This window comes from Tympanuchus pallidicinctus, unplaced genomic scaffold (assembly GCF_026119805.1).
Source record: "Tympanuchus pallidicinctus isolate F22 unplaced genomic scaffold, pur_lepc_1.0 scaffold1, whole genome shotgun sequence".
NCBI classification, from domain to species: domain Eukaryota; kingdom Metazoa; phylum Chordata; class Aves; order Galliformes; family Phasianidae; genus Tympanuchus; species Tympanuchus pallidicinctus.
The window spans coordinates 67992836-68013783 of NW_026294618.1; the positions used below are offsets into that span (position 1 = coordinate 67992836).

Below are 20948 nucleotides of genomic sequence, written 5' to 3' on the forward strand. Positions count from 1 at the left end.
TACCTGAGTTACAAGACAAACGATCCATTTTTTAGCAAGCTCAGGTTCAGTTTGAGAACAGATACACATTTTATGGATGTTCAGCTGACCAAACACAGATCTTAGTAGTTTAAACTCTAGCCTCTTAGCAGTTTCCTATTTCAGAGTGATATCTACTGATTTAAGAGTCCCTCTTTAGCTTAGGAATTGCTGTAGAAACAGACCCAGTTAAAGCAGGTCTGAAACATTCTTTCTTTCATTGTCTACCCATGGCAGGGTTTTCCAAGCTGTTTTGCTCTGTTGAGGTTGCAGCACTTTCTAAAATTAATGCAACATAGTGTGTAGACAGCCTCCTTGCTTGAGGTCCACATAGTTAGTTACATTCCAGCACGGTATAAGAGCATCAACCTGCTACAACAAATCTTACCATAAAGAACAGCATCTTACAGACCTACATAACCTCTCGAGCTACTACTCAACTCTGTTTCTGCAGCTTATGCTATCTGTGTCACTCTTGTTCCTCACAAGCAATACAGACTGGGCAGCTGTTACAAAAATGGTGGAACACAAAAGTCTTCTCTCCCAAGACACCGTGGACTGGTGTTTTGAAAGCCGGTGTTGTCTCATCTGATCTTTTGTTCTTCCTACTTCCTCAGTTTCCTATTCATGAAATATGTGGAGCCAAGGTGCATTGTACAATTAAAGAGACCAACTTCAACAGGAGATTCTATGGAGGTTCAAGCATTAAACCTTCTTTGACCATTCTCCAAAAGAATACAAATGCTGACCAATGTGTTGGCAGTCTGGGGTAAACAACCACTGCATCTTGCTTTTGGCATAGGTGGACTGAAAGGCAGAGTTTGCATTTTGAAAGCATTGTGTCAGAAGCAGACGTTACGACAACAGAATTTCTCACACGTTACATTTAAAGCATGTTTACTTACTTTTACCATTGCCTTTTCTGCACTGTATTAGGTATGTCTGGAGTGACAGGTGCAGCACTGAGAGAAACATCCTTCATCAACCGCAGCTTGTCTGCCCTAGCAGATGTCCTCGCAGCAATAGCAGAACAGCGATCTCACGTACCGTACCGAAACAGCAAACTTACACATCTCCTCCAGGATTCTGTAGGTGAGGGACTATTCTGACTTTTGTTTAATAATGGAGGTTTCATCTCCCAATATTTTCCCCTTCTTTGCTGTGGAAAACAGGAGGATGATCCCATGCTGACACTCCTCTGTACCCCTGGCTTACAAGCTCTGGCTTCAGAGCAGCTTGAGTGCACTGCTGCTTTCCAGGGTTAAGAAGTATACTTGGAATAGTCACATCTCTAATAGGATAGCAAAGGGTAATGATTGCATCTCACTGGCATTTCATGCTATATACACTCTCAAGATAACTAATCTTCTACAGCGTTATCATGTAATTGCACATTCTGCACTGTAGCAGAAAGATCAAAGAGGAAGACTCCAGAACATATGCCTGGTGCTATACTACAACTTCTTTTATACTCACCTCTACTTTTCTAGCTTCTCATCTGTGCAGAAATGGTTTTAGGGCAAATGTAATTTCTGCAGTACAGTCAGAATAGTATCAATCCACGCAGTAGTCCACTTTTCTTCAGCCAGAAAGCATCAGCCCATATGCTTTCAGTCTCCAGCTTACAGTGACTGAAGTAACAGTTTTTTGGATCTGCTGAAAGACTATCTACTTTTGCATGAACCTCTATTTTTCCCTTATTGCTGTGGTCTATGCTGTGAAAGGGGAAAGCCAAAGAAACAAGTCTAGGAGCTAAGCTGTATGGGCACTGAGCCTGGTTTTAACTATGTCTTGCGTATGGCCTGGTGACACTGTTTAAATGAAATCCTGAAAGTGGGGCTTTCCTTGTTTGTTTACTCAGTCTCTGAACTTTTAATAAATGTGTTTTGCATTACTGTTGTGTATGAGGCAAGCAAATGTCACACAGAGGAGACTGAATTTTCTAGAATTTGACAAAGTGTCGAGATCCATAACTACATGCAGGCTAACTGGTGAGGTTATAAGGGAGAAGAAATATACATTACAAATTAGGAAATGTTTATTCTACTGGAACAAACATCATATTGTTAGATACAGGCTTCCTTTTAAGGACTTGCCTGTTTCCAACAGCCCTCTTCATGTCTTCTGTCTTGTGCAAGTGCAGTACATGCCAGTTGCTGTGTAGATTAGTACGTAGCAGTGCTTAATTTACTGAAAGAAAATAATGAAACAAATGACCATATTCTGTCTTTTTCTTGCTTCTAGGAGGTGATGCTAAACTGCTGGTGATGCTGTGCATCTCTCCCAGTCAGAAGTACTTAACAGAATCAATGCAGTCTTTGGGATTTGGAACTCGTGCTCGGCAAGTTCAGAGAGGACAAATCAAGAAAAGAAATCTCCCTGTGCTGAGTAAAACAAAATAAAACTTAAGATTCCTGTGGATTAAAGTGTTATTAATGAGTTCCTCAGACTGAAATATATATTGTTATCCTAAAGCTATTCTCTTAGATATCAACTGCCAGATAAAATAAGCAATCCTTGACATAGCATTAGTAAGCCATAAACCTGCTGATAACGTTCTTGCTCCAAAGATAATAACAAGTATTGACAACAGCTACCAGCTGCGGTGGAATCGCATAGAAATAGATCAGGCATTTTAAGAAAAGCTACTTCAGGGCATAGTTTTGGTGATGCATTTCCTTTAGACAAGTAGAAGTCAGTCATCAGATCCCCCCATTTAAGATGGCTCACTTCTGAAAGGCCAAAACTGCCCTCTGTTTTCTCAGTAGAAGACAGGAATCTGAATTGCATTCCAGTGCTTCAAAGCAGCAAATGAAATACTTCCTCACAGCTTAGATTAAAATGAGACACATCATCATGGCTTTACATAACATCTGACTTGGTTGGGGCATACCTGTCAATGGGTGGGAATGTAAAGGAATCCATCAGCTATACTGAACACAGTGCTGCTGTCAGATTTTAGGTAATGAAAAAATGGCACTAGTGAGATGGAGAAAAAGCATTAAAGCTCCAGCTGGTATCCCTCTGGAATGTATCTTAGGAAGCAAATGAGGGGTTACACAGCTCTTTGAAAACACACTTATGTCAAATGGTTAGAGAAAATACCAGCTCTGTTGACTTCACTGATGGGTACAAAATAAAAACAAAATAACATTAAGAAAAACCCCACAACTCTGACTGCTGAAGGACCCTGATAACTGTCATCCTCAAGAGGCTTTTACATTCATTCGCCAATACTGAAACAACAGGGTCTGTAAATGAATTTACACTGACAGAAGTTTCAAGCAAATTTAAGCAAGATGAGAAGTGGTTCTGAGATGAAAGCTGGGTTCACATAACATCTGATGTGTTTTACACACTGCTTTGTTGCTCAGTAGAGGTCTCAGGATTCACTCTGAATTTTTACCTCCAGCCAGGACTCTCCTCTAGACTGAGAGAGGTCAGTGGTAGGTCACCACCAGAAAGCTTGAATTGCAGTGGCCTGCCCAAAAGGCTGAAGTTTATAGTACTCCTAGTCATTTAACCTTCATAAGCACAAATATTTACCCAGAGATTATATAGCATACTATTATTGGAATTTCACCCTTGAATATATAACAGCTGCTGCTGTGTTGCATGCAGTACTCTACTGCTCACAGCATTGGCATTACAGCTTGCAGAGCTGTAACACATTTTCCTAAAAAATACCACGATGGTAAACATCTCAACTTTAGCCAATTCCAGCAGTACAGAAGGACACAGGACCACATCAAGTTCAATAGTCAATAAAGGAATCTCAGATAAGAAGGTGTCAGACTGAGGAATGTTGGCCTGTTAAATGAAATTTGGGAGCAGACAGCATCAAGCTTGCCTTAGTCTCATGACAACAACTACTAAATCAGCCAGGATTAGAGCTCTATAAGAGGTTAAGTGATGAGAGGAGGTTTGCTGAATCTATCACCACCCTTAAGTTCCTCAAATATTTTTGGGAATTTGGCACTAAAAGTTACTTGCAATGAACTGTGCTTTGTATTCTGGAGCTGCTCTTCAAAACTTGGCATTTATTTACCATCTTGGTGATGGGGAAAGAAGAAAAAAAACCACAGCCATCAATCCTTGTTGTTAAAGCTGAGAACTAAAACCTTCAAATATCAGCAAATAACAAAAGTTTAAGTTTCTACACTAACACAAGCTCTGCCAAGCTGTGCATAGGCAGCATTCCCTATTCCTGTGTTCCTTGTCAGTGTAGTGTAGTACTCTGAGCTACACAATGAAGCATACAGGATATATAGGGCAGTGATGCTAATATTTTGATATAACAACTTGCAGTTTGGGAATTTTATAGGTTACAGACAGTTGATCTCTCAATCCCACTTTCAGCTTCAAGGCACTGAAGGAAAGAAGGGTAGAAGGTGCAAGGCTTCACCCCAGCACCTGGAGTTTTGTTCTCTCACACCTCAGGCCGTCCCCTTGCTCACTGCAGCACACAGCGAGACAAGGCACTGCACAGCCCATCTATCTGTCCAACTGGGCATCAGATGCTCCTCTAGAATTCCTTCTGCCAGACCAAACTCCAAGTCCTAATATCAACAAGTGTTTGTCTAGGTAGAGCATACAAATATGCATATGCACAGACCTACACAGAGTCAGCAGAAGTCTAGGCATAGAATCAGACAAAAGCCTTTAGGATACAAGTCCAAAATAGGGCCCCAGAGTACATTTTCAGTAAGTTTACCATCACAGATGGGACTTACTTCTGCAGTTGTCACCCCCCTTGCAATCAGAGGAAACGGAGCGTTAGGACACAGCCACTTCTGGCGGTCTCCCCAGTGCAGCCAGGGAGTCCAAGCAATGCGTTCCAAGCCCTGACTCCCAGCTCACCACATCTGGTTACTCAAGGACCTGATTTCAAAAGGTATGCAACCACTGGGACATCTCGTTTATGTCAACCTCAGTTCCTACCTCCGTATCCAGTTCTGACATTACACTCTGCAGCTCTGGTCCAACACCCTTTCCCTCACCCCTTGCCCTGTCCCCAGTCACCTGCAAGGCCCAGCTCCATGCACAGCATGTCACATGGCAGCTGCTCCCCATTCATCCCACACAAGGATATTGTGTGGTGCCTACAGGGAATGCAGGGCAGCTCAAAGGATTCTGTGTCTGCAGACAAGCCACTGAACTTCCTTGTGGCCTAGGAGTGCATTTGGACAAGTCTGAAACAAAACCTCAACCTATGCTGAAGTCAGAATATGATTAATTGATTTCATTTCCACTCGTAGCTTCATGCCTTGGCAGCAGCCACGCCACAAAGAAAGGCTGCTCTTGGTTATAGCCAGGCTAGAGAAGCCATGACTAGCATTGAAAGGCTCACAAAAACGTTTAATTTGTTATTAAATAGTCATCACTGCCAAGTCCATTTGATGAAGCAGTTTTCCAAGCCTCTGCAGAAGGCACAGGCTGGACAAAGTGGTAATCAGAAAAGGCTCCCAGCTCCTGCTGAGGACAACCAAGGCCTTGTAGCCCCTTTTCCCCCTGTGGGAAGCAGCAATGTCTGCTGACAAAGAGCAGACAGCCCTGAGCACTGAATGTATCGCAGCCTGTCCCAAACTCAGTTCAGCTTTTGGGCAGTCTATAAAGACAGCCCTGGCCAGCCAAAAACACAAGCCACATACTACAGACAGGAGGGCAGAGGATGAGCTAATTGAAGGGCATGACCGAGGGAAATCATTGCACAGAAACTTATTATTTTCTTACTTTTTATAAAGTGAGGTTTTGTCTTGCAATACATTTACCTTTTTATTTAGTCTATATAAGATACAATAAAATTTGAGCTGATAACTCATCTTTGAGCTTCACTGCAAATCCCTCTTTGAGCTCTTAGATGGTGAGTTTCTGACAGGTTGTTGGAACAGCCTCCTTCCTTCATGGTACAACTCCTTTCTGCCTGTTTTTACCAAGATTCTGTGAGAAGGGATGATCCCTTTTCCCCCACAGCCAAGAGTTTGAGATGGATCAGACACAGCATTTGGAAGAGCAATCCCAAACTCAACACTTGACTAACTTGATGTGATGCTCCAAACCCACACTGTGGATTCAGCAGGACATTTCTAAAATGCTTATACGATGAAGTGACTAAAGGCGTTCAAACATCAACACTAACAGCTCAAAAACCACAACCTACATTTGGCAACAAAAAGAGAACTGCAAAACTATACAGGCAAGTATTTAGCATCAGCCTCAATAGAAACAAAAGAAGTAAATCCAGGCCACTGTTAGGTACCGGACCCCAGACACAGGAGTTCTGCCCATCCACAGATGTAGGCTTAAGACACCACCTTGTCATTTCCCTGGGGATCCAGGCTGAGCTGCCAGCCCCATGCTTTTCCAGCTCCTCCAGCCTCTTGCTTACAGGCAACACTCTCACCCTTTTTCTGTAACACGGAATTACTGTCCTGGCAGGGCTGAGTCAGTGCCAAACTTCACTTAAAGGCAGACCCCAGAAGGAGAACTATTCCCTCTCATTTTCCTCTGGTCTTCACCAATCTTGTTCCGTCTTCTAAACAGTGACCAAAAGCAAAACAAAAAAGCCAAACCACTGCTATAAAAAGCTTTGGAAACCACAACAGAGGCTTTGAAGATCTAAAAGATAGAAGATGGTGCTTCCTCCCTCACTTCAGGGGGTAGGAAGAGATTGCAATGCCTGACCACAGCAGGCTGTATCCACACCTGCACCAGCTTGGCCTCCTGAACAAGGAGAGAAGATTTGGGGCAGATACCCTTAGAACCCAAAAAACCAGGTACAAGTAGCATGCAGGATGCCCACAGCCAGTCATGCCCTAGCTCACGCATGGTGCCACTGTCACAAGACAAGGAAAGGCCTCACTGCAGGCCTGCCATCCATGTCGCAAGCTTCACCTTCACCTGGCTGCTGGCCCACAGCTCTCCCATGGGAGCCCCATGCACAGCAAGACAAGAGCCACAAAGAAATGATAAAATGAGGACATTAAGAGGTACAATAAACTGCAGTCTAACAGCACAGCTCCTCCTGATGAGGCACAGACTATCACCAAGGCATTACCACATTACTGCCACTCTCATCCACACCACTACTATCTGCACATTACTTCTTCAGCAGCATGTCTGAATTCCAAGAAGGAGCCAGTAGCTCTATCAGTAGGCCACTCCAGGCAAGGCAAAAGAAAGAAACATCTTCCATGCCCCACCACAGTAACTGCTCTCTATAGAAAAGAGCACTTCAGAGAAACTGAAACACAAACAAATCCCCTTCCACCACCCCCAGGTGGCCTCTCTGTACCTCTTTTCCAAGCAGCTCACACCGGAACCTACTGGTAACTCCCCTCCCTGCAAATCTGCAGAAAACTTCTCTCTTCAAAGAGTAACTGATTTCCTCTGCCTTAATTGCACTGATTGCACTCTCCACCTGGCCCTGCTATCATCTGCATCAAAGAGCTCACCTGGGCTTTGGGCTGCAAGGATCCTGATCTGTGAGTGGAGGAGAATTGTTCAGGGATGACACCAGGAAACCTACTGGCTTGGGATCACGGAATCATAGTATGCCTTGTTTTGGAAGGGACTTCAAGGATTATGAAGTTCTAGTCCCATTGCCACAGGCAGGGCTGGATGTGACCTGGGTGCTAGACCTTAAAGCTTCTTAGCCTTAAAGGCATTGAGTTGTCCAAATGCTCAGACAGTACCTTGACAGTGCCCTTGGAAAGTCACCAAAATGAGCTCCAGTCCTGCTCTGTTGTGCTGCAGGAAAAGGAGACGGGATAAAACCAGTAAAATGTCTCTACGGCTCTCCTTTCAGATGTTAGCCCTCACCCTGCATTTTTCAGCAGTAATTCAGCTTTGGCTCTCAAAGTGGTTTGCACTGAAGCAAACTGAAAAGGAAAGTTTTGTGCCCTCTCTATTATTTGCAAACATTAAGCAAAATTGCATCCAGCTGTTCCCAAGCAAATCCTGCTGCTCATCTACTGCCGCAGGACACGGCCAACTGAATGTGTGTGCTTGTAGACAGCCAGGCTGACTGCAGCTCTGCTGAGGTCCTACTGCTCCTGAGGAAGACCAAGCATCTGCACACTTGCCCTTGAAGTATTCATTCCTTAAGTGTGAATTTGGTTCTACATGTTCAAATGTTGGAACAGGCTGCTCAGGGAAGTGGTGGATTCACCTGGAGTCCCTGGAAGTTCAAGAAAAGGGTAGATGTGGCACTGAGTGACATGGTCTAAGAGGCATGGGTTACTGCTTTGGACTATAGGGTCTTAGTGGTCTTTCCAACCTTAAAGATTCTATGAAAAATATGCCCATATTTGGGGTTCTGCCTGTCTGGATAGCCTTACCCTACTTTTTCTTTCAGCCAGGTAGGCTGGAAAAGGATTTTTGTTTTCCTGATTGCAAGCAAGAGAGTCTTATGCAAGAATATGAGCCAGAGACTTGGAGCTTTAAAGAGAAAACATCATGTACTGCAACGCCCATGGTAAATGTGGTCAAAGCTGACAATGTTAATATTGTCTGTACAGCCCCAGGTGCTTCAGCTGCCTTAACGTATGAAGTCCCTCTGATCACGTCTGGCTGGAAAGAACACAAGCAGAAAGTTTGTTTTCAGAAAGGATGAGAATGGCAGCTGTGGGAGTCCACTGCTGTTGCCACAATCATCAAAGAATTCAAGGTGTCTGTGAGCTGGTCGTAGCAGTGGGGCTGAGTGCTTTCTGTGGCCCACACCGAAGTGATTTCTCCTTTGCCAAATGGTTTGCTGCCTCTGAACAGGCCAATGTGGCTCTGGGCAGGCTGGTCTAGTGGCTGGCAACCCTGCCTGTGGCAGCGGGGTTGAATGTAGGTGATCTTTGAGGTTCTTTCCAGCCCAGGCTATTCTATGATTCTGTGAAACATTCAGTGGTATTTTCTGTGCGGTGGGTTGAGACTTAGACATCTAGCACATGCCGTGTCCAATTATCTCGTGGCATATCTAGTGCAGCAATGGTTGGAGGAAGAAAAACAAGGATTGGTATAACTGTATTCCTGAGATTTAAAATAAAAAAAGCCAGGCAGATATTTCCAGGAATAAAAATAAAGCAGAATTTTTAAATACCACAGCTATGCTCTTCAACAGCCCGCATTCAGCTGCCCCTGCAGTCTACCAGAAAGGATAAATATCGTTATTTGGTCATTACGTCTCCGTGATAGAACAAGAAGCTTCCAGTAAAAGGTTTCTATGGGGACCTTACTCTGAGCCGCGGGGCGGAGCGGCGGGGCCCGGCTCGGAGAGCAGCGGCCACCGCGCTCCTCGGGCGCCTCCCCGCGGCCCGGCCCGGCACTGCCGCCACTCGCCTCGCCTGGCCCCGCGCTGGCCGGGAGGGGGCGGCCCGGCCTCGTGCTCAGGTCGCCGCGGGTGGGAGTCGCGAAGGGGGCCGCTCGCCTTCCTCTCCTCACGGCTCCAGCAGTATGAGTAGGACCTCAGAACGCCAACAGTGAGAGCACAGGGACAGGGGCAAGAAAGAATAGCTGCCAGGAAGAACCTGGTTAAAGGGAGCAAGACACCATCACACCTGCCCCAGGGGAGCAACGCTGCTGGGAGGCAATCAGCTGCAGCAGAGCTTGTGCACCTACATGAGACTTGACGGCCAATTCTTGCTTGAAAGTGTTCAGGCTCCTGAAATGCCTCACCAACTTTTAGTTTCTCAGACCTCACCGCTCTTACTCCACCCGCAATACACAGGCTTTTATAAACTGTCTCCTCAGCCAGCTTTAGCAAAACACACTTTGCTTAAACACCATCACACTGCAGAGCCCCATGGCGCTCCTGCACTTGGCATGCCTCTGTGCCAAGCAGGTGCCACAACACCACTTCCTCTGTCCTGCCCTCGGTCACTTTGTTGAACTTGCACGGAACTCAGTGCTACCACAAGAAAGCATCCTCAGAATCAGGCCCATCCTATAACATCCACATAAGTAGTCAAGAAAGTGCTATGGCTTGCTATGACTTGTCAAGCAAAGCAAAAGAGAGATGTCAAAGACAGCTTAAGTTAGATTATTGAATATTTGCCTTATCTAATTATTTATTTTGACCTCCATACACAGCTCCATCTGTAACCAAACCTGAGAAAAGAATCATAGCTCGCCATGGTTGGAAAAGACTTCTAAGACCATCCAGTCCAACCACCCATCCATCACCAGTATTTCCCACTAAATCATGTCCCTCAGTACTGCATCTAAACACTTCTTGAACACCTCCAGTACAGCAACTCCACCACTTCCCTGGGCAGCCTGTTCCAGTGCCTGACCACTCTTCTTCCTGCATCCCCCACCCAAAGCTGTATGAGCCTCTGCTTCTTGAGAACATAAGAAGCAGATGCTCAGCAGTTGCTGGACCGAAGAGTGAAGCACAAGGAGGAAAAATTATAAGCACAGTGGTAATCCTATAATATCAAAATACATTAAAAAATAAGTTTTTGTTGCTTGGGGTTTTTTTTTCTTCTTTTTTTAGGATTTCTTTGAACACTAGCATTAGTAGCCCTTAACATAACCACAGAAAAGGAGTAGAAAAAAAGATTTACACAGAACTGCAGCCAGCAAGCTCCTTTGAAAAGAAATGTGAAGTTATGCTATTACATTCCTTCAGAGTTTATGTCCTAAGAAAAGCATAACTTTCCTCTCTCCATGCCAGACACCAGGCCAGCAGGTTAGGTGACTTAGGGCAGAGAGCTCTTCAGCAGCACATCCCTGTGTGCTGTCCTCAGAAGCGGCCCCAGGGCTCGCTGACAGGATCTCTCTACACCCCTGGGAGTTGTCCACACGCTGTTTTCACAAATAACCACCACGAGCAGCTTAATATGTCTTTTGTTTGGTTACTTACATTCAGCTCCCATTACTGCTCCTGCTGACTCCAGCTGGCTGGGCTGGGTCCCCAGCATGTGAGCAGCCCCTTTGGCAGCCTGCTGCTGGGACTGGCAGGGAAGAAAAGGAATTATTCTAGCGCCTGCAGTGTTAATGGTTTTCCAGATGAAGCTGAGCTCACATGGGTTAAAATCTAGCAGCAAATTTGCTTCCACAACCTAACCAGCTCAAATGGAAGATGTCGCTGACGTGCATCTATAAGGGGAAGTAAAATTACACAATGACTTTTTTTCTGTCCATACTTTATTGCAGGTATACATATAATACTTATATTTTATTTTGAACAAGAAATTCCTTTCATGGAAAGGAGAAACTTTTACCATTAAAATAGAGTGATTATACCATGAGTATATTACAAATATATACAAATGTTGGCAGCCAGTTTCTAACATCCACTGATAAATGCTTACATGTTACCTTCTACCAAACTAATCAAACCAAAATAATAAAAGACATTCTGAATACAAAGACAAAAAAGATCTATTACTACCAGGAACATTTTTTCATACAAAACCTTGCATAATAGATATTCACAGTGCTTGTAAGGTATTATTTCATTCTCAATCTACACATTAAAAAAAAAAAAAAAAAAAGTCCACTCTCCCCTTCACACATATATTTAACTTACAGTACTGGAGGGAGTTGTGTAGACCACTGAACAATGGTCAGACTTGGAGATCTTGCCTTCCCCACCAGCTGTGAATAAATACAAGGAACGTGTACATACAAGGCAAAAAATACTCATTTAAGATCCAATTGCACTGCTGTCAGGCACTGGTACATTTTGGGAATCAGCAATGCCTGGGCTGTAGCATTTCACTAGTACTGAAAAATACCAAGAAGACACCGAGCTGCTTAATGGTAGCACATGCTTCAGTAAGCTTGTAAGGTTGAGGCAGCTACTACTGCCATCATCTTTGAGACACGTGCATGGATGTGAGCACACGGCACACGTGTGTGTTTCATGACACCAAACAATGCTATCTTTTGAATTTTGAATTTTTTTCCAGTTAAGCCTTGCCAGAACCACATGCTGTTGTATGTCAGTATGTGGAAAAGCCATCACTCTAGACCTCTCCACTTTTCTCATTGGAAGAGCTGTCCCTCCAGCTCTGTGGTAGGTGTAGGAACAAGGCTGCCACCAGCCTTCTGGACTTTTGGGGCGCCCATCTCCCACAGCTTATGGCCAGACAGGCCCCAGGTATCGGGGAAGGCAGCCAGATAAACTCATCTAAATGGTGAAAGGACCTTTTGAATATAATAAATACACCTCAAGTACTCAAGTACAAAGCATTTTGGCTTTGCTTAGAAGGATGGAAAAAAGGCCATGGTGAACATACAGACTAGAATTGCTCATTACAGGAAGAAAGTAGTGTGATGGAAGAGGACACAGTCAGCCAACTTGTGGTTAAAGTGAGCTTGTGTCCAATCACTCATTCATCAAACATAGGTAGGGTTTGTGCTGGATTCATCTATGAGAATGTACTGCCACTGCTGTCTCTTCAGTAATGCAGACACATCTGATGGCCTGATGTTACATTTCTACACCATATACACTCACACAGAAACAGTGAGATTAAAGATGTCATGGATTTGCAATTTTAACAGTATGCAGGAATGTAATGTCACCAAGCCAGCAAGATCACTGTGAAAGCAGCTTGAACTCTCCTCATGCTCTAGCTTTCCTTTCCTAACTGCAGCCATCTTCCTCTTTTGATTGATTAACACCATACAACACTCACTTCCTAAATCAGCACAACAGCATCATTCTGGTTCTGAATTTTGCCATAAAAAATAATTAGTTTTTGCCTGCAAGGTTGTAAAAGGTTGGGCACAGGTTACACATGGCCTGGCTCTAAGTACAAGCTTCCTAAACACTGGGAATCCGTGGAGAAGAGGTACTAAACAGTGGGGGAAGACAGAGAAGAAAAACAAACAAATATACATTTATTTGGATTCAAAAAGGTAGCAAGGTGTTCCCCACACCAGACAATGCCTTAGTCAAACAGCACAGCTGTAACTACTTTTCTGGTAAATGCCAGCACAGCCAGCTCCATGGGACTGAAGATCACTAAACATGTACCCTTGGTTCCACCCCACCACGCTTCCGTTATCACAGGCCGTACACTCACTAACATGACCTATCCAGCACTAGGGACTTCATCCATTCAAAGCAACTTTCTTCAGTCTATAGTTGCCTCTAAAGCAGAGTAAAAATTTCTAAGGAAGAAATGTATTAAAAATAAAGAAAAGAACAACATAAAAGTATGATTCAATATAGGGGGCCATCATGCCTTGTGAAATTTTCCAGTCACAACTCCTGACTTCAAGAACCAGTTATTTACTGCTCTTAAGTTGTCCTCTATATGCTCAAAAGTGGCCAGATCATTTGTCCCATCTTTTCCCCCTAATCTCCCTCAAGGATATAACTATTCATTTACAATCACATTTATCATACACAGAACTCCAAATATGCTCAGAGTATATCCCGGCCTGACAGCTGTTGGCAGTGTTGCAGCAGCACAAGCTCTAAACAACCCAACTATTTGCATACTAGCATCAACATACAGACCAGAAGAGAAAGGCAGTAAACTAAACTGACATGGACCTTTTATATTTATTTTTGATAAATCATTTATACACAGTGTTTGTTTCGCCAGCTAAGTATCAATTTTGGCCTGCTGTTTTGTGGGGCTTTTCTGGTCACTGCTAATGATGCAGGCCACTTCCACTTTCTGCTCAACAGATACTTCAATGCCAACACTAAGTGCTACACTCCAGTTGATTTGCCCTGTAGACAGGTCTGCAGAAGCGATGCCACTTACTGATTAGGGAGTTGAGTAACAAAGCTGCTCAATCTCCTGCAAGAACCAGTGACATCACATGTGTTAATGAGGTATATATTTCCACAATGAGCTGTTTCCCTGGGTATGGAAGAGCTCCAGTCTCCTTACACCACAAACTCCTCTGGCAGCTGGTCCTCTCCCAGAAGATCCAAGGAGAGGCAGTTCATGGATCGCTTCCCATAAAGGGCAGACTTGGTTTTGCAGTCTGCTGTGGAATAAACACAGCCATAGACAGCCAGTTTATCTTCCAGACTGCAGCCAAACGTGTAGCTGTGGGACGTGTCCGACGACAGCGTGGCACTTAGTGGTGGATGCCGGTGTTTGTAGAGGCGAATGTCATCCAAACTCTGGCTGTGCTGGTCTGTGCAGCTCCTGCCCTTGGGTGACTTGACCTGCCAGTTCAGTGAGATGGACATGAATAAAAAGGATTAGCTCAGACTGCTCAAGGATGCATGCTTCAGATTTTCCAAATTGTTCTTCCATTCCGTCAAAGAGCCCCACCAGCCTTCTGATGAAGCTGTGAAGCACTAAGAAATTAGAAGAACATTCAGCTGCCTTGCCACATTGCACCAGATCCTGATCTCTTTGCACTGTGTCCTCAGTGTCCCGTACATCGGACAAAAAACTGGCCAGGTATTAGCATCTGAACAATCTGACAATTCTTAGCACAACTGTGCAGTTAGCCTGGCCAATATATACATTGGAAAATTATCCTAACTGCTTGAATGCACCAAGATGGAATTAACGAAAGTCTCATGAGCTGAAAGGAAATTCAGACAGCAGTCATGCAAACTAAGGGGTTATGGCATCCAAAATTTGCTAAATGCAATGTATACTTTCTTCTACATAATGTTTTTCAGAAATGAAAACAGAAGCAACAAAATAGCAGTAACTTCCAGAGACAGCTGTCAAACTGAGCAGTAGTGATGTGGCCTCTACAGAGGAAATACTAATCATCTAAGACATTTCCAACTTTTCCACAGGATTTTTCTTGCTCTATCTTTAAAACCAGCTTCTAAATGCTAAGTTGAATACTTAATTTTAAACGAAGACACTTCTGTTACCAACCCAGAAAAAAGTGCCTCCCAGTAGCACTTCTCTCACCTATTGGATGGAAACCAAAAAACCACTCTCTCGAAAGTATCCACTCACTAAAGAAACCCAGATATGTAAAAGTAGCAGCCAGGAGGATGAGATGCATCCTCAATTGCTTAAACAGTCCTTATGAACTCTTATAAAACAGATGCCTCCCAATCAATTAGCACCAAAAGTATATGTTGGTAAAAGCATTAATGTAAAAATGTTACTTAAATAAGATACATGCTCCTCCTTGCCTTGCTCTTAAGTCATTCAACGCAAATAAGCTCATTATGATTTGCACTGTAGCATTCAGCTTTGGAAAAATAACTAGGATTTTAACTTAACCTCCTATAGCACTTAACAGAGTACTTTCCTGATAAGTGGAAATTCCTTATCACTTCTGACTGGGTATAGTTAGAAGCATGAAAAAGAAAATAAATCTTAAGTGACTGGAGTCATAGTTCAGAGAGAAGCTGAGAGCAAAAGGGAAAAGGAAGAACAGATTTTTAAAATTCTTTTAGCAGATAAAAGGCTAATTTGGACCCAGAAAGAAAGGGCAAAGCCTTTTTTTTTTTTTTTTTTTTTTTTTTTTTTTTTTTAAGTAAAATACGGCTGTGCTTCAAAAAGAGATACTGCTTCGCCTTACAAAGACATCTTAAGATTTTTGCTTTTTCCACAGTGCAACTTCTGATACAACATATTTTACCATATATAGTTGCCTTTTCTCAAGAGCTTGATGAAAAGAAAATGTTGACAACAAAGACTTTAGCACACACATACTATAATCACACAAATGATAATCACACAAATTAGAGCTTGAACATCTGGTTTTGCTCTGATGTGAGCTCCTCCTGGCTTCAGGAGGAGGAAGACGATCAAGTTTGCAACCCACATCCAATCTGCATGGATGGTCTTGGCTCTAACATTACACTGAAAATTTGCAAGTGGTTTTTTTCCATTTCCCGTCCGGAAGCCTAAGGCAGATAATGGCTGACTTGCAAGATTCCCATGTTGGTCACTCCAAATCTCTCTATACTTTCCTGGATTCAAACATTGTTCTCATCCTATTCATGACAGCGGCTGCCATCCAACAGCTGTTCTTGGTTACACCATTTAAATCAGTCAAATACAGACTTATCAATTTCACCTGATTTACAGCTGTATTCATTACCCTAGACTTTGGTTCAAGGTCCACACACACCTTTTCATGCCACACACCCACCTGCTGAAGGGACTCCACACTCTGACCTCTCATTTTTATTAGCGTGACTTGCACCACAGGCAGTGATTCTTGATTTATAGCTGCAAAGGAAAAGGAGGAAATAAGAAGCATTACAGGTTTGATTTTTACTGGCTGAAGAAAGTGGAAATAGTTCTCACAGGCCACATTTAAAAAGTGCTACCCAATAATATAAGCATACATCACTAAGCACCCTCAGTGCTCGGTGAGTTTTGCTCCCAAGAACATCTTTTTTGCCCTTAAATGTTTAAAAACAAGAAAATAGCTTTTCACCATGTCCCATATTCACCAGCCTTGCTTTGCTATGAAGGCTATATGTCTTAAAGCCAGACAGCTCCTGCATTAACCTACTGTCTATCCTGCTGTAGCAGGTAAAGTTTTGTGGCTTACATTAATTCCTGTGACTAGCTCACTAATCTATTCTTGAAACCCTTGATTGTCTTGTTCACACAATCTTTTGAAATAAATTTCTTCACCACAAAAGGTTTGCATCAGTTATCTTTTCGTCATTAATGGAATAAAAATAAAGTAACTTGTTAAATTTGGAAAGGGGAGATCTTGAGGAGCACAGAGGAGAGCAACGCTGCACTGTTGGCCTTCAATCTCTAGAGGAGCAGACTTCAAATACAGTTGAAGTAGGACAGTAATTAGTGCTGGTACTTCATATGGAGGAAGACACAGTTTCTTATATCTATCTGATTACATTTGGATTCTCAAACGTCTCTCTGATGCTACAGCCTAAAGAAAAGCACTGTGCAGTAGCAGAAAGCCATCTCACCTTGGCAGCTAGCAGCATCTAGAGGAAGAGATTCAACAGATTCTCCCACAGTGGCCTCCTCTAACTGGTCTCCCTCTAAAGGCTCATCTACAGGCACCTCCTCTGGCTCATCTACTGCCAGCTCAATATCTAGGAGGAAAAGAGTAGCAGGAGAAGTGTTAGCTTTACACTTCTGCTCCAAGCTGCTTCACATTTTCTCCCTATTCTGCTGCAGAAAGCAGAGGCAGGCTTAGAAGTCATTCCACATCTCTAATTCTTTACCATCATCCTGAGAGTCATCTTCAGCCCTTCCTTTGCTGCCACTGTCAATGCCAGAGCTACCGTAGCTGATAGTTGAGCTGCAGGATTTCTCTTTCCTGTGCACCCGGTCAATACCAAAGGGCTCATCCACTGACATTTCTACTGACACACGGTGCCTTGAGTCAGCCTCAATGCCTGATGTGTGAGAGCTGCCATGACTCCCCGTAGACTGGCGCGAGAGACGATTATCTCTCCTGCTGCCTCCACTGCTCCCACTGCCACGTGAGTTCTTATCACATGGGTCCAGGTCCATGTCCAGAGTGTCACTGATATAGGACTCCCGGTAGCGCTTCTTCTCTAAGGAAGACAGAAAGAAAGGTGGCAAAAATATCAGTAAGTTCTGGGACTGGCACAACCTGATGGTGAGACAACAATTACTGCAGCTACTGAACAAATAAAGGCATAAGCAGCTTTGTATTCTGCTTGCTCAACATACAGTGGGATGCCCAGCCAGTTGTAATAGAATTACAGTCACACTTACAGTAAAACTAGCGTCTCCTGAGTTAGGAAGCAGCTAGAGCCAGTTACAATACAGAAAATACTGGCTTCCAGAATGAAGAAAATGTGAGAAAGCAGGAATTGCTTACCTAACCTAAGTGCTCAGTCTTTAAAACAGAGCACATTGGTGACTGTTTTGAGGAACAATATCATAGAATCAGGGAATACTCCAGGTTGGAAGTAACCTGTTAAAGACCATCTACTTCTAATTCTCTGCCATGGGCAGTGACATCTTTCATTAGATCAAGTTGCCCAAAGCCACATCCTGTCTGGCCTTGAAGGCTTCCAGAGAGAAAGGCCTTCTTTCTTAAAACAAAGACATTCTCCCTTTGCTGTTCTCACACTCGTGCTTTCTGATCAGAGTCTAGCAAGGCAGAGACCATAAACATTTTTCACTAACGGACTTGAAACAAATCCAACATGTCTACTTCCTCACTGTCTACCCAATAAAACAGAAACACCATTAATTAGACAGGGAGCAGCCACTATGAAGCAACAGCAGAGTCTAACATACTGTACTCTTGCCTTACCAAAGCCACCTGCTCTTTTCTCACATACCTTCAGCCTCCTCCAGCTTTTGGATTTGCTTCAACACTGGCTGGATATTTAGAAAGAGCCGATGGCTGTTGCTGAGGAGCTGCAGCAGGTGCCGTGACCTGAAGGGGCAGCCTGTGTAGTAAACCAGTTTCCGTGCAGAGGGCAAACCATCAGGCTGGATCTCAAATTTTTTCCCCTGCATAAAGAGATGTCAGTGAGCAAGAACATGTTTTCAGCCACATGGCTGAGGTAATAACAGCCCTGTGTGTATGAGTAAGGAGACTTGATATGGCAATTTGGGCAGGACAATGGCTTTGCCAGGTCCCAGGTTGACAGCCCAATGCTAGATGGACGCTTGTTCTGCCATACTCACCAAAAATGCTAGCTTCCCAATGTGTGACCAGGGAAAGTCATAGAGTAGCTGACGAACATGGTTCACCTCCTGCAACACATCAAACTCTGTCACGCAGGGACTGGCAGGTACTGGGTGGAGTCAGTGATGTGCAAAGAATTTGCAAACAAGCAAGAACGCCAGATATGCGGAGCCTGGTTCTCACAGGGGAGGCAGAGGAGCTGGGGTGGGGGGAGGACAGGGGAGCTGGACAGAGTTAATGCTACACCAGAAGTCTTTCATGGCAGTCTGTTACCTGATAGATGTGCATTCCTCTAAGGGTCAGGCCCAGGATAACCGTTGGGCGATCCTCCTTCTTATCCTGAAAGAACAGAAGAGCCTGGAGTCAAAGGTTAATCTACAAAGACCATGCTCTTGTTCTGGCACCTAGTGCAAGAGAGGTAGCAGGACTGCTCAACAGGCAGATGCCATCAGCTCATTTGCTTTTTATTGTTTCTAAAAAACACCTTGTCTTGTTGACCCCTGAAAAATTCTGACATCAGAAACACCTACAAATCCCCTCGTGCTGAGGCTTCCAGGTTTTCAACAGCAGCAGATACCCTAAACTGCTCTGGAGAGGGAATCCTACAGCTTAAGTGATTTGAGAGCATGGACAATTACCATTCTCAGAAGCAGTTGGTAAAAGACTCTCTTACTACCATACTCTGTCTGCTGTATGCATGAACATTTCAGACTGGATATTAGGAGGTATTTCTTCTCAGAAAGAGCAGTTAGATATTAGCAGTTAGGAACAGGCTGCCCAGGGGAGTAATGGAGTCAACATCCCAGGAGGTGTTTTTGGAAAGGGTAGAATGTAGTCCTAGGGATATGGTTTATTGGGAAATATTGGTGGTAACTGGACAGCTGGACTACGTAATCTTAGAGGTCTTATCCAACCCTAATGACTCTATGATTCTCTGTGATTCTATGCACAGCTCACACTCTCCAGGTGACAGAGAGCCCAAACCAGAAGTGACACCTGTCTCCTTTCTTTGTCACTACACAGTTATTCCCACCTGGGACTTACCAGACTTCAGGCATACATTTACCAGAAGGGAACTAATTATTTCCCAAAGTTACAGGGACTTTCTCTCCCAACCTTTTTAATCTCAACAGCAGATGCTTTTAGGTCTGTGCTTTTAGACGTTTAAGTCTGAGCTGGAAAACTGCCTTGTTTTTCCACATGCCGTACTTCCATACAAATGCTTTCTTGGTAATTAGGTGATTCCTTTGCTTATTTGCTTAAGGACCAAAACAAAAAAAATTATCTAGAACCAGTTAACTCAGTCTCTCTCTTGGCATGGCAGATTAAAATAGAAACACCTATATTTCTTACTAGCAGGAAAAGGAGGAATAAAACTATCGGGTAAAAATTTCTGGTGTCACAGAGCTCAAACTTTACACCAATACTTCCTCGCCTGGCTTGTCAAGATAAAAATTTCACACCAACACATTTACCTCACCCTCTACCCCTCTGCTACTACACGTGTCCAGCAGAATCAGAACTCCAGTTTAAAGTCAGTAAGAAACGCTTTCTGCCTCCTAAGGACAAAAAGCTTTAATAAATCACTGTTGGTCTAGAGATGGATATGGGGCTCAGCACTGCCTCTGCTTTCTTTCAGAGTCTCCATCCTCTATAGCAGCCACAAGGAGATGGTAAGACAGAAGTGACTGCTTCTGAAATCCCAGGGTAGCCGGTGCACCAACACCTTCACCCAGCACCCTTGCGTGTTCAGTCAGGAGCATCATGGCCTCTGGATTACAGATCAAACAGGAATTTATTTCCTGCAGAAAATAAGAACCTCTGTGTTTCTGCACCTTCCAGACAGAATTCTGAGCACAAACAACCAAGAAGTTTAATTATGAGTCTGGCAAAGTAGAGCAACTCCATTTGAAAAAAGAAGTCCCTGCAATTCCAAACTGCATGACCAGGTTTCACTCACTGAGGAGGAATACAAAACTGTTCTTCAGTCCTATTTCTAGACCTACATTCTTAGCATATCAAAATGAAGCAAATCCTGTTTAAGCAAAATGAAGCAAATCCTGTTCAAGCAGGCTTGGGTAGAAAGGCAAAGACTCAGGAACAAGCAACAGTAAAGGAATCCAAGAATTACATAGAGATGAAAAAATAGCAGACACTCCAACAAGCTTGGAGTAAGGTAAGAAAGCTGGGATGATTCAGTGTCACCTCCAATTATTACTTGGCATTTGCATGAAAGCTGACTGTCATAATTTCAATTGACTACAACAAAATAAGTTACTCAGTGACTTCTTTGGCATTGACTTCATCCACTGACAGGAAGAGACAAAGCAAAAATTAAGCTTTGCCGTTCCTGTGGCCAGTTTCTTGGATTTGGAACAAAATAT

General features: G+C 43.6%; 3 protein-coding genes across 7 annotated transcripts in view; 1 reads left to right on the forward strand and 2 right to left on the reverse strand.

Moving 5' to 3' along the window:
* KIF25 (kinesin family member 25) overlaps window positions 1-2444 on the forward strand; it is a 33600-nt gene extending 31156 nt beyond the window's left edge. The window contains exons 14-15 of the mRNA XM_052696415.1: window positions 955-1110; window positions 2263-2444. Coding sequence (XP_052552375.1) covers window positions 955-1110; window positions 2263-2420 — 314 coding nt within the window. The 3' untranslated portion in view covers window positions 2421-2444. The remainder of the gene's footprint in view (window positions 1-954; window positions 1111-2262) is intronic.
* The window catches only part of TTLL2 (tubulin tyrosine ligase like 2), a 487337-nt gene that overhangs the window by 356169 nt on the left and 110220 nt on the right, over window positions 1-20948 (reverse strand). The window lies entirely within an intron of this gene.
* Window positions 11477-20948, reverse strand: part of FRMD1 (FERM domain containing 1) — a 35916-nt gene continuing 26444 nt past the window's right edge. For 4 of the 5 annotated variants that reach the window (XM_052696376.1, XM_052696367.1, XM_052696384.1 and 1 more), the window contains exons 8-14: window positions 18838-18903; window positions 18564-18632; window positions 18212-18386; window positions 17117-17452; window positions 16856-16984; window positions 16060-16139; window positions 11477-14149 (exon numbers count right to left, since the gene is read on the reverse strand). In XM_052696376.1, the coding sequence (XP_052552336.1) occupies window positions 13862-14149; window positions 16060-16139; window positions 16856-16984; window positions 17117-17452; window positions 18212-18386; window positions 18564-18632; window positions 18838-18903 (1143 nt within the window). In that variant the 3' untranslated portion in view covers window positions 11477-13861. The remainder of the gene's footprint in view (window positions 14150-16059; window positions 16140-16855; window positions 16985-17116; window positions 17453-18211; window positions 18387-18563; window positions 18633-18837; window positions 18904-20948) is intronic. The other variant, XM_052696401.1, reaches the window with a different exon arrangement.